This window comes from Halichoerus grypus, chromosome 7, assembly GCF_964656455.1.
Source record: "Halichoerus grypus chromosome 7, mHalGry1.hap1.1, whole genome shotgun sequence".
In the NCBI taxonomy this organism is placed as follows: Eukaryota; Metazoa; Chordata; class Mammalia; order Carnivora; family Phocidae; genus Halichoerus; species Halichoerus grypus.
The window spans coordinates 12719736-12733864 of record NC_135718.1 but is presented as its reverse complement, the minus strand read 5'-3'; the positions used below and the strand labels follow the sequence as shown (position 1 = coordinate 12733864).

The window sequence follows — 14129 nt, the reverse complement described above, 5'->3', positions numbered from 1 at the left end:
AATATTTGGATAATATATTCTATTTTTAAAGCTTAATACAAATGAACTATCCATTGAAGTTTGCTGTGACTAATTAAACCTAATATTTAAGGGAAAAAGAATTAGGCAATCTCTCCATAAAGAAGGGGGTAAAATAAAGAACTAAGAATTAGCGGTGTTACCTTTATGTATAAATCATACCTACTTAAATTATTTGGGGTTTTTTTTTGTTTTTTTAAAAGATTTTATTTATTTATTTGACAGAGAGACAGCGAGAGAGGGAACACAAGCAGGGGGAGTGGGAGAGGGAGAAGCAGGCTTCCCGCTGAGCAAAGAGCTCCAGTGGGGCTCGATCCCAGGACCCTGGGATCATGACCTGAGCTGAAGGCAGACGCTTAATGACTGAGCCACCCAGGCGCCCCTACTTAAATTATTTGAATCACCACCTGGGGATCAAAAGATAATGCTTTGTAATTATGTAATTGATACCAGGGGAAGTCATGGTACCACTCCAACCCTCCCCTCCACCACCACCACTTCTGCCCCCTCCAGACCACTACCCTACATCCCTCCCCCACCACCCCCTACCCCCTACCCAGGCAGTCTTTTATCTCATCTGTGTATTGGAGTTCCAAGTAAGATTTTGGTTGGAAAAAGCATTCTACTAAAAAAAATAAATTTGAAAAAAGCTACACTATACAATTAAAGTTTCTTCTCCTAAACAACTAAAAAAATTATCAAAGACATTGTGCAATTACTCTTAAAACTATTAAAACTCTAGTTTTTCAGGCCAAAAAGTATACATTAAGTATATATAAAACTACTTCAATAATGACTGCTGACTAATCAAGCTGATTCAACTAAAGAATACTTGAGATATTTGTAATGAAATTAATGAGTAAAATTTGTTCTAAAGAAATTCCTACAAAGATCAAAATAATTATGTTGTGATTACAGAATTATTAATAAATCCCAGAACTACAGAAATACTATTATAGCTGTAATTAACACAAAGAACACTTTAAAACAGCTTTGGATATTAAGAAAATTATATTTAAAAAAAAAAAATCCTCTCTGCATTGTCAGGAAAGCAGGTGACAGCAGTGTTGTAAATATACATCCTTGGTTGAGCAAGTTTTAGCTTGGCAGTGTTCCAAAAAAAGAAGGAAGGAAGGAAGCAAGCAAAGAAAAAAGGAAAGAAAACATGGGGGTGGGGGGTACTACACAACACACAGATTAAGAAGTTTTGTTTTACCATTCTTGAGGACTGAGAGAATACAGAATAAAAGGGCTCTCTCAGATATGGTAACAGATGAGCCTCTGCTCCAGAGAAATAAAATAATGGACTAGAAATCCATGTGAATTTTGTCCAAACCGCATCACAGATTTTCATGATCCTCTCTGGATTTCTTGAGCAGTAGCTACTATTGGCTGGACTTACATTTATTCTTAGCTTTTATCTTGGTGCCTCCAACGTAGACATTCTTTAATGTCTATTTACTCTGTTGGATTCACAGTAGATTTTAGCATGACAGCAAGAAGGGCGCATGTAAAACAGGGAGACAGTGATCCCAAACCAAAGGAGAAGTGCAAATCTGTGGGCGCGCACTCATGCTGAACTACCAAGAGAATATGACATAATCTGGCCTCACTAAACACTTCTTTTCCTTTTATGCTTGCATTTATTTATAGAATAGTAAGTGCTGGCAAAATCCTGGGCAGAGGCAAGCCTGGCCAGCACCAGTTTCCTTGTTTAGAAAAATGCCATAACTTTCTTAGTCAGCTGTCATTCGTACAGAGCAATGTCTACTGTTAAGAAAATCCAAACTCATAAAATAGATTGAGTGATCACAAAAGGATTTAGAGAGGACTTCCCTTAAACAGAAATCTTGTTTCTAAAATGTTTGACTTAAATTTCTTTTCCTAGAGTCCATCTAATGTATTATGTGAAACAGAACACTAGTTCATAAAACTGAGTTGTTTAAAAGATTTCACACGTCATTCTAACCTTTATTAAGGTTACTCCATACAAATCTCAAATTTTAGACAATGAATAAGAATTAGCCATATCTGGCCAGTATCAAGAAGGTACAATTTCATATACGTAGGGTAAAAATAAAATTCTAATTCAGAGATTGTAAAAAATCGTTCAAATTTTTTTACTTTTTGGAATGGTTAACAACTTCACCAAGAAACAGTTTAGACATTCTGAAGTCAACAGTTCTGAGAAAACATAACAAATACTATAAATAATGGAAGATCAAAGACCACCTAATTCATGAGTAAAACTTAAAAAAAATTTCCTATAAGAACCGATATTTAGCCATTCCCTCCCTCAAAACAATGTAACCAGCAGTGGGGACTCTACAGCAGGTTGGCCAGAGACCAGCCCACTCCCCTTCATGCGTTAGAACAGGCTTTTGCAGTCCAGAGCACCCTTCTCACAAGATCCCTCCTGCCAGCCCACCAGAATCACAGGGGTCAAGAGCACAGCAACTGCATTTTAAAGTGCTGACCGGCCCTTGTGCAGTGAAGCTAGAGAACAGAGCGTGGTGTCATAAAGCCTGGGTTTTAGTTTCAACTCTACCAGGGATCTTTTTTTGTAAGAATGTAAGCGTTTCCACACCTGTTGAACATTTGTAAAACAGAGATTGCTCAGTAGCAGCAATTAGCATGGCAGAAAGTGATCCTGGTTGGGGCACCTGGGTGGCTCAGTCGGTTAAGGGTCCAACTCTTGATTTTGGCTCAGGTCATGATCTCAGGGTCCTGGGATCGAGCCCCATATCAGGCTCCTCACTCAGTGGGGAGTCTGCTTGAGATTCTCTCTCTCCCTCTGCCCCTCCCCCCAGGCACATACGTGCTCTCTCTCAAATAAATAAATGTTTAGAAAAAAAAAAGAAAAGAAAAGAAAGTGGTGCTGGTTCCAATTCCCCAGTGCTCTAAGAACTAAATGACAACAATTCTTAGCAAAACTGGAATCAAAAGGTTCACATGCAAAATTCTACTCTGTCATTTCCTTAATGCACATGCCCTCGAAGACACAATAACACCCAATGATGGGTTTAATATCTGAGGTTTGTTTCACAAGAAATATTGATTAATCAGAATGGTCTCTATGTACACACAGCAGTCTATAGAAATGATCCCTGAAGGAGGAATCTGTCTACACAGGCAGGATACAATATACTTGGGCTTCAACCAGGCAGGCTCCTGAGCCTCTAGCCCTACCACTCAGTGCTCAATTTTCATGCTCCTGGAGTCTACACTCCGTGATGTTAATATGTAAATTACTCATTCATTCAAGACTCTACTAAATATTCACATCATCTATAGACTGATGACATCTCCAGCTCAGATTCTCCTCTGGGTTCCTGCCTCATTTTACCAACCATCTCTCTACTCCTGCCCACTGATATCACGCATGCCCCAAATGAACTTTGGACAGGCCCACTCTAAATCTTCTCCCCCACCACCCCCCCAGCCTTCCCATCTTCGTACCTAGCATCACTATTCACATCACTGCTGAAGGTAAAACCTGGAATGGTTCTCTTCCCCTCCTCATTCCCCAAATCCTCTCCATCACTTCACAAAGCATCAGAGGCAAATACTGTCCATTCTCCTCCTACAATAGACCCCAAATCCATCCACTTTTCTCCATCTTCAGCAGCATCATTCTTGTTCAAGTCACCACCTCTTGCACCTAGAAGAGTCTCTTAACCGTTCTCTTCTTGTCTACTTTTGCTGCTGTTTTTTCGCCCATTCTCCACACAAGAGCAATCTTTATAAACATAACTTCGATCATATCATTCCCTTAACTTAAAACCCTTGAATGACTCTCAACTACATTGTAACTAAAACCCAATTCCTTATTCTGCCACTTCAGGTCCTTCATAGTTTGGTCCCTGGCTGCCTGCCTCTCTGATCCTATCCTGGCCCACTCTCCTCCTTGTTGACTCCATTCCAGCCAGGCTGACATTCTTACAGTTACTCAAATGTCCCACGATAACTCATTTTCCCCAGGACCTTTACCCAGGTTAGTACCTCTACACGAGCATTCTGTATATAGATGGTTCCTTCCCATCCTTCAGGTCTCACTGAAGTGGCATCTTCCAAGAAAGACCCTCCCTGACCACCTAAACTAAAGTGAGGCCTCCATTTTAATTTCTTCACAACATCCTGTTCATTTCCTTAATGCCATTTTTTTAATGATTTGTAACTATATATTTACTTGTTTACCTAGCATCTTGTTTCACATACAGTAGACATTTCAACTTTTTCACTGAATTAATTAATGAGGAGAATACCTTAGGTAAGGCTAATTACAAACATTTTCTACTGGCTAATATAAGATGCGATAAAAAAAGATCTTACCTTGTCAATTTTTTTCTTTTTAACAGGGGGGTCAAACCTATCATTGATTCCAAAATACTGAGTAAGCTCCTTCCACTGGGTTTCACTTGAGGTCTGTTCACTGCAAGACAGACGATAACTTATTTTTAGTGTTTTTAATTGGTTATTATAATTACAAATCACAAAAACTAGTTCTTATGTTTCAGAGATAAGTAGTTCAACTATTGGTACAAGTTTTACAATATTGTCTAGAACAAATATTTTAAATTCCACCTACCTATGAGAATCTTCTTCATTCTTCAATTTACCTGAAAAGAATTCACAAAGTGTCAATACCTGAGTATTCATTTGTTATTTCAAAATTAATGCTTATTAAAAACTGTTGAGCTCAATTAGTCACAATTTAACATCAGCACTATTGACAACTTGAATTAAAACAAAACACCTTTCCTGGAGCGTTTTCTTTTTTTCCCTCTGAATCCTGAAGTTGAGGTTTTCTGTTCAGAATGTTTTTTATGCAATTCTTGAAATTTCTATATAAAAGTAAAAAAAAAAAAAGAGAGAGAGAGAGAAAAAGTAGTAAATATATTTTGAAGCAAAGCATACATTCAAAAAATAACATGTTAAGTAATAAAAATATATTCTAGCATTTATAAAAATACAAATTTAACAAAAGTAGTTCAGTTCTTCTTGAGATACTCTATTTTCTAAGACTCTTTCACGACCTGAGTTTTTACCTTCATTTATTTCGACATAAGTCAATCTGATTATCTGAGAGTAAAATTCAGTGACTCATACAGACGACAAAGAGATCAAATTAATGTATTATGTTAAGCAAAGTAGCTAATCCTATCAAATGTTTCTCTTCCGCTTTTTATAAAAAACAACACAAAGATGAAAGCAAGCATCTGAGTGCCCAATGGGCTGACCACAGACCCAGAGTATTCTGAGTCAATCTTCCCTATCACCTCCCAAGAACAGGCATTCTGACCATGGCAGACACAGGAGCATGCACAAACACACACACACAGGCTTTAATAAGAACACATCAGAGAAAACCTACATGCCACATAGTTAAGGGAATTCCAGAGGGGCATTCTTCATAGGCATTTACATTTGCCTCTACTCCAGGCTTTGGTCCATCAGTTGGGAAATCTGAGACCTCTGTTTCTGTAATGGCCCCATCTTCTTTATCTTCCTGTAAGTTAAATCCAGAGTTCTCTAATGGGGCTTCATCTTCAGAATTCAACTCAATATCGCTTTCATTTAGGCCAGGAGGTAGCAGCCCACTCCACATCTTTTCTTCTAAAGGGAAAAAAAGATGAATTTAGACACATAAAGTGGACATGGAAAGAAATTTAAAACCCCAAGAGTCTAGTAATTATCCCAATGGTTTGGGAACAGTCCATCTAAACTTTTTTCTTTTAATCTAAAATGGGATGTACCTTCCATATTAAAAGAATTAAAATCTTTGCTTATATAAAATTTTTCAAAAAGTACAAAGTAGTTTAAGCAAGTCTGTTATAAGACATACCTACAGATGAATGACTTAAAGAAAAATAGGACCTGGATTCTCTAATATACAGATAATTTTGTCTAAAAAAAAAATAAATTCAGTAAAAGCATTCATTGCTCAAGAATGTTAAGAGCCTAACAATATATATTTCACACAATTTAAGATTTATAATATTGTATTTCAAGCTATCACAATTAAAAAAGAGAGTCAGATGTTTCACTGGTATTGAATTGAACTTTCAGGGGACTTATTGTCCAAGGAATACAATTATTCAAAGGAAACAATTATTCAAAGGAAAATTTTTAGGCTGTGCAAGTAGTTTGAGGAAAGCGTGGCAGTAAAAAGAATGTCCTAGTTTTAAATTTTACACTGTTTGCTAAAATAATAAGAAATGGAGTATTAAATGTTAATCCTAACAATTGAACAAAAACATACAGCTTTTTTGAATAACAATATTGTGTTCAGGAAACTAAGGTTAAAGTTCAGAATAATATCTATCATTAGCTATATGGCCCCTTGGTAGAAAGAATATTAACTACTGTTAAGTTTATCAAAAATTATTTTTAAAAACTGGAGTTATAATCATTTGCTAAAATTATGATAGTTGAGTACATTTTCACTATTAATCACATGGCATACATATTGAGTCAAAACCACTTCATTCAAAAGATGCCTAAAAAGGGGCGCCTGGGTGGCTCAGTCGGTTAAGCAGCTGCCTTCGGTTCAAGTCATGATCCCAGGGTCCTGGGATCAAGCCCCGCATCGGGCTCCCTGCTCAGCGGTAAGCCTGCTTCTCCCTCTCCCACTCCCCCTGCTTGTGTTCCCTCTCTCTCTGTCTCTCTCTGTCAAATAAATAAATAAGATCTGTAAAACAAAAAGATGCCTAAAAAAGAGAAGTTGATTGTACTGCTCATGATTTACCATCAACCCTGAAGGAATAAAATGCAAGGATCGAAACTGTTTTTCCCGAGCTTTCCGGCCCCTATTGTGATTAACCTAATGAGAAAACCACCACCATTGTCTCTGAGACAAAGATGCCACGGGATTTTGCATTAATCTGAATAACGGATTCCAGATAACCTTTAGGAACCTCCTCCCAGGTCCAAAGAATCAGATCTGATTTTTGGCACTTTGGGTCCAGCTTCCACAGTTGTTAGCCCTCCGAAACAACCTCACCAAAATACTCTTTTGGCTTGTTAAGAAGAAGGGCTCTGACATCTCACTGCTCCAGTTGTAATCCTGACCCCACCATATACTAGCAGTGGGAGGAAATCATTTTTACCACCTCTGACCCTCAGCTTTTTCTGCTGTAATACAAGGATAGTCATATTGTGTACAGGGTTATTCTGAGAATTAAATGAGATAAGCTATGAAAACACTCACCACAATGTTTAGGAGGTTCTAGGGGCTTGATCGATGCTGAGCTCTTTTTGCTATTAGTATTTCTATGGCCACATATTATGTTTTTATAATTTCTATTATGGGTAGCAGCATTCACAGGGTAGTTTTGAAGTTTCTAAGGTTGAGGTGCATTCACTTAGCAATTGATGCAACTCATTTACCTCCCTGATTTCCACAGTCTAACATTAAGTTTCTGGTGTCTGGTTTTCTGAATGGAGGAATAAAACCAAAGGCAGGAAGATAATGGAGCCTAAGTGTCAAGGCTCCTCTTGCACAGGTCTTTCCAAAGCATTATACCTAATTTTCTATTTAGAATTTGCATTCCTTTTCTTAAAGAGGAGACCCAAAATTATATAAGCTCCAAGCCCCATAAAACCTGGATCCACCCCTAAACCTGGTCTGAGGATTTTAACAGTTGGAATGGGTAACCTTTAGATACTTTGTTAGCACAAAAGACACCATGTGAAATATGCCAATACTGAAAAACAGATGTTATGCCATCAGTAAAAATATTTTTACTGTTCTGAGGAGTAGATGGAGGGGGAATGATAATAAGCTCCAACATGACTTTGCCACTGACACATTATATACCTTTAGGCTCGTTATCTATTTCAGAACTTAAGGACAGTAACAAATTTCAGATTCAGCATTCTTAGCAAAACTGGGGTTCTATGTTTGAAACCACTGTTTCTTTTCCCTGTCCATAGCATCTTGTGCAAGGCCACTGTGTGCCAGGCACTCTTTAAGACATGAGGACAGGCAAAAATATCTAACCTCATGGAGCCGACACTCTACACTCATGGCAAGCGTCTGTCCATCAGCAGCCAAGTACCACTCGGCCCAGACTTCAGTTGTGGCTGCTAATGAAAGGCATGTGCCTCTCTGACAAGCACAGTTCTCCCACGGGAGCACACTGCTTCAGCATCCCTACAGGGTGTGTCTCTGCTTCGGGCACCCAAACGTGCTTCACTCTGGGGAGCACTCTCGGGTGCCCTGAAGTTGCCTTTCCCCATCAGCTCTCAAGCATTTTTTGATCACATTTTGGACCTGTCTTCAGTATGACATTGGCTGGTACAATAATTTCTTGTGCGTGCCCACAGAAAAAAGAAGAACTAAAATAAATTTTAGAAATTGGATTCTACAACCAAATCCATAAAATAAGGCAAAACTCAAATAACACGTTTCTGAACTCAGTTCCTGAACATCTTTAAAGTGGTGTGCCATTCTCCTGTGACTGCAAAAATACATAATATATACAAGGGCAACTCCATGGCCACTGATAAACACAGATAACTCACCGAGAAGACTGCAAAGTGGAGCTGCCCACGTGAGCAGCAGCTCAACTGTAAACCAGCCAATATGGAGTGGCTGCTCTGTGACTTGCTCTGGGCTCATGTTTGAAAACACTGTCTTTGAACTCATAGTATATACATGTCACTCATACATTTCCAATTGTACTATGGTACCAACTGGTACTAGGTTAGGCCTGGTGCTTACTCCTGTTTTGGCTGCTCTTAAAGATGATTCTCTAATTCTTTGAAATGTCTCTCACCCCATGCTTTTATTCTAAAGCAAATCATTCCAAATTACCCTTTAAATGTGGAAATTATTCAGCCATTCTCAAAAGATGTGATATACCAGTCAGATGCAATACTGATTAAACCCTGATACCCCAGTGGATAAGGCTTCTCTCCTCAACCCTGCCACCACGGCCAAGATTTCCAGTTTTCAGTAAGACTGCATGTCAGACAAAACACCTGAAAGGTGCTCTAGAGAAAGCAAAGGAGACCCCACTTACAGGGAAGAAACAGAACCAGAAAGAAAAACAAAGCAACTCAATGATGAGTATGGCATATAAACAATGTCACATACAAACAATGTGACAGAAATTCTTTTACCATTAATCCCTACAACAACCCTTCCACTAGAAATTACTATCTAAACCCCTTTTACAGGTGAGGTAACTGACTTGCCTAAGGCATTGTGATATGCTTATTTTACAAAAGCAGAACTCTAGGGCTTCAACTTAGAAACTTTTAGAGGATGCAATTTAAGTAGTAATATATTCGTGGAGACAAAGATTTGAGAGTGGGTCTAAAGAATGACTCTAGCCTGTAATTTTGTTAAAATTTGCTTAAGAAAAAAATCCGTCTTACTCTTTCAAAGCAGAAACTTATGTAAGATGCTATACTAAAATGTGTACATAAAAATCACATTCAGAGGTTTGGGTAATAATGTCACATTTTCTGGAAGATCAGGCGACTGCTTATAACCAAAACCCAATCTGAGCAGTTTAATGGGTAAATGTCTCCCGTCTCTAATATTCCAGAATTTCAATTCTATTTTCACCATACAAAGCTGTCTTATTTCCCATATTTTGTATTCAATTAGAATAATCACAGAAACCTGAATTTTGTCCGATCTGAATTTAATCTTAACTTGTGTAATAATCATAAACCACCACCCACCATCATGTTAAATAATTTACACAATAATCCGTTTCCATGACTCGGAATCACTTTACAAAAATGCTTTTAAGCATGTCTCATGAACGTTAATGTAAAGGTCCCAATCATGAAGTATGTTGTCTTTTCTCAAAAAGATAAAGTACAACTGAATCAGAGGCCTGACTTCGAATTTAAGTTCCCTGTCTGATTACCCAAACCATTTATTTGGCAGGATGTTGTACGTATGCATATGTTCCAATAAAAGACGGTATTTGTTTCGTCAAGGCCTGGAGAACACGTCCCAAGACCCTGCATGGAAAGATTTCCAGTTAACCAATAACATTTCGAGGCTCATTTTAAGTCGGATGCCGCTGTGAGAATACTTACAAGGTTCAAGACTGCAAAAGGGTGGCTCTAGGAAGGTACACCTCTTCCTGCTGGGCTGCAGGGCCCGGAACTCGGCAGGCTCGCCGGGGCAGTGCCACACTCCGATCCCCAAACGGGAAGAATCCCGTCCCGGGCACAGAACTAAGCGCCGCAGATTCGGGTGCAGGACGTCTAGCCCGCGGACACTCCCATTAACTGCAGCTCTTCCCCGGGCTACAGCAGTTGTAAACAGGAGCCTGCTTCCCCGATAGAAAGCCTCTTCACCCTCTCACTTGGGCCGGGGTGGGACGGAGAACCCCTCTCCCACCAACAGGCTCGGGAAGGCGCTACGTCCCTTCCAAGCAAAGCGGAGGCCAGCCCCACCAACGCTCCCGTGGGCCCGGCCGGGGGCTTTGCTGGCGCGGCCGTGAGCTTGTGAGGCCGCCCACACCTGCTCGCTGGATCCCCGCACTCGGCCCTCCCGGACCCGTCAAATCGGAGCTCGGGGCGGCCGGGAAGCAGCCCCGCAATCCGCGGTACTCACCCGTCAGAAGCCGGCCGCCCGGCAGCCATCTTAAGACCCCGCCAACACCGCGCCTTCCCATTGGCTCCGGCATCTCAGCCAATGGACTGGAGCCGTTCTGGCCTCGGGTCGTCATGGCAACCGGCCGGGCTTAGCTCGTTTTCAGATCTGTTTACAGCGCCGGATTCGTTTCTTTCTGCTTCTTTTCTCTCACCGTTTCTCCCTTTCTTCTGGACGTTTTTAAAGGCTTTGTTCTTTTCCCCATTCCCTGCTGCTCGCTGGTTTTGGGAATGAGGAAACTGCTGGCTTAGACCTTGAACTGAGTTCGTTCCTCCTAGGAGGGAGGTTCGCGGTAGATGCTCTCTAGGCTCTTAAGGGAACATTTCCATTCATTCAGCCTTTTCCCCCTCGCTCCCTCTTTCCTCCCTTCCTCCTTCCTTTCTTTTTTCCTTCTGTATTGAGCAGGCACCCTGCCAGCCTCTGCTTAACGGAAAACAGCCCCAACTCCTGCTCTCCTGGTGCTTACCATCTGCTACACTGACCAGATGTGTGGCCTTGACTAAAAGCTTATTGAGCCCCTTTTCCGTGACAGCCACTGGTTCAGGCCCCGAGGAGGGGGTTGGGGGAGCATAGAAAATAAGTAAGGAAAAAAAGAAAAAAGAAGGTGCTATGAAGAATACAAAGCAGAATAATGTGATAGTGATGAGAGTGCGGGCTATTTTAGAAATGCTTCCACTTTCCGAAATAGTGCTCTGTAATGATGATAAGGCGACTTTCCTATTTTCATGAGGATGATGAAAGAAAATACACATAAAGTCCCTAACACATTATCTAGCCCACAGTAATTTTAAGTCTTAGCTATTTGTTACTGTTGTTAACATTATCTATAACGCCTTTCTTTGAAGCATTCTAAAAATGTATAAGAATTTTGCATTGCACCCTAATATATCATGATTTAGTGTAAACAGATGTTTAAGCTTTTTAGGTAACTATCTGTTACCTCACTCCCAGTGTCTTCCAGAAGGATATGCCAGGTGTATGGCATAGTTTCCTATAACCCCAGAATCATAATAAAACCTGAATTGACAAGCTTGGGTCGCTCAAGCCCTTCTCCTGCTGACCTTCTCTGATTCTAGAATAGAAGCAGGTCTGAGTGATTTCAGGATCTGTGTGAAACTCTCCTGGCCAATTGTGTCCAGGTCTCAATAACGTTTTCCCCCAATCCAAATCTTTAACAAGTCAGACAGTTAAAGAAAGGATGTGTATAAAAGTGCTACTATGGCTGTTGCATTTGGGCCTCTTAATTACTGTCTTAGTCTGCTCCCGCTACCATAACAAAATACCACAGGCGGGGTGGCTTAAACAACAGAAATTAATTTCACACAGTTCTAAAGATTGGAAAGTCTAAGATCAAGGTGCTGGCAGGTAGGTTTCATTCGGGAGCCTCTTCTCTTGGCTTGTAGGCAGGAGTCATCTTGCTGTGTGCTCACAGGATCTCTTCCTGTTGTGTTTGTAGAGAAAGGATGTGTGTGCCCAGGAGAAAGCTATGTGGTGCCTCTTCTCATAAGGACACTAATCCTAGAGGACCAGGGCCCCACCCTTATGACCCCATATAACCTTAATTAATTCCTTAGAGGCCCTATGTCCGAATGTAGCCACACTGTGGGTTAGAGTTTCAACACAGCAATTTGGGGGTACATAAACATTCAGTTCATAACAAATGCTGTTGGTGGAAGTGTGACCAGAGTGGAAAAGAGAGCACAGAGGGGGAAGCACTGAGACACAGGGTAGGAGCTGAGTGATGTTGACCTGTTTAAGAACTGTTTCTGCACATATTCCATCAGAGTACTCATTATTCAGTGCATATAAAGGTACAAAGGACAGAGGAGGAATATAATTATAACTAATCCAAAGACCTACAAACACCAGACTTCATATTAAAGGTTTTGGAATGTGCTACTCCAAAAATATGTATTTTAAAATTTGAGAATTCTCAAATGTCTGATTGTTTGCTCTATCATATTATAGGATTCCTATAATAAATGTAAATAAATGTAAATAGCTCAAAATTTCCTTCTGGTTCTGGTTGTAAGACTTCCAGTCTCCGAATATCATTGTTTTGCCAGTTTTCTGGGGGAAATGTCAGTCATTTGATTTATTTTAATCAATAAATTTACCTCTCCTCCAGCAAATTCCTGCCCTGGAAACCTGCCAAACCATGCCCTTTATGAATGAAATACTTGTATTTGTGAGATTTCTATGAAACATAGAATTATTGAATTATTGAATACCTTTTACTAAATCACAGTAAATGTGATTCAGCTAGTGAATTGGACTTGAATTGTGTTGCATCTGGCCCTAATTTCAAACATGTACATTTCATTTAAATCCTCAAACATATCTTAAAAATCATAAAGCAGTTTTTCTTTGCCAAGAAATATTATAGTTTATGAAGAGTTTTCCCCTATACTTAGTAATTTTTTTTCTTAGTGTGGAGATTACAAGTCACACTCATGTTATAAAAGATTAATTGTGGAGGTCTTTCTTGGTAGCTGTTAAATCTCTGATGATGAAAATTTCCCCAAATATAATGAAATCCCTTAAATATTTCTCAGTTTGGAAAGCTGAATATGACTTTGTAGAACATATAATAAATGTCCTTCTGGCTGAAACTGAGAAAGAGAATAGTTAATTTCAGTCTGTACAAAATGCTTCATGCTCTGCCTTAAAGAAAAAGTAGTCTAGTGACTTAATGCAAAAGAATAGAAACAAAGGAGTTCTGAATTTTAGAAAATGTGTGACAATTTCTCCACCTGGATTTGCTTTCTAAATTTGCAAACTGAATCATCTATAAACAGTGCTAGCCTTCCAAGAGTATGTTGAACAGCTAACACTATGACATCAGCAAGAGTTGACATTTGAGGAAACAAAATTTCTGTAATAAAGGATGTTGCCAAAGAAAAGCACTTTTTACTTATTGGTCATATCTGGTACTTTCAACTTCAGTTTTAATCGGTTGTACGTAGGGAGAGGGGGAGGGCCAGAGAGGAAGGTTTTTAGAGCATTTCTGTATGCTAGGTATTTTGCAACTGATAACATAATTTTATGAGGTAGTTACTATTGTATCTGTTTTACAGACAAGGAAATTAAGGCTTCAAGGGTTTAAGAAACTTGCCTAATGTGACACAGCTAGTAACATGGAAAACCGGGGTGGGGAGTTTCACTGGACTCTGAAGCTCATGCTCTTTTCATTGTCACACACTGCTCCTTTTAAGGTGAAGTTTCTAATGAATCCCAGCTTAGCACAGTCAGCAAAGTATAGATATCATTGCTACCGAGTGGGATATGTACTTGGTGGGAGCTTATGAAAGAGAGGCTTCAGGTGCAAAATACGTCTTCTCTTTCCATCCCCCTTAGTACATAGCAAGTGATCAAATCCCATTAGAGGGATCCTCTTCAATCATTTCTGGTTTGCTACATTGAGGTCTATGTTTGTCTCCCTTTCCCCAATAACTTCATCTTCCAAAACAGCCCACTGCCTGATTAA

General features: G+C 39.7%; 1 protein-coding gene across 3 annotated transcripts in view; it reads right to left on the bottom strand.

Moving 5' to 3' along the window:
* Positions 1 to 10756, bottom strand: part of FAM204A (family with sequence similarity 204 member A) — a 32172-nt gene extending 21416 nt beyond the window's left edge. For 2 of the 3 annotated variants that reach the window (XM_036106447.2, XM_036106467.2), the window contains exons 1-5: positions 10604 to 10756; positions 5393 to 5634; positions 4775 to 4862; positions 4607 to 4637; positions 4351 to 4450 (exon numbers count right to left, since the gene is read on the bottom strand). In XM_036106447.2, the coding sequence (XP_035962340.1) occupies positions 4351 to 4450; positions 4607 to 4637; positions 4775 to 4862; positions 5393 to 5634; positions 10604 to 10718 (576 nt within the window). In that variant the 5' untranslated portion in view covers positions 10719 to 10756. Of the gene's footprint in view, positions 1 to 4350; positions 4451 to 4606; positions 4638 to 4774; positions 4863 to 5392; positions 5635 to 10080; positions 10567 to 10603 lie in introns of those variants that run through there. The other variant, XM_036106460.2, reaches the window with a different exon arrangement.
* Positions 10757 to 14129: the final 3373 nt, after the last annotated feature.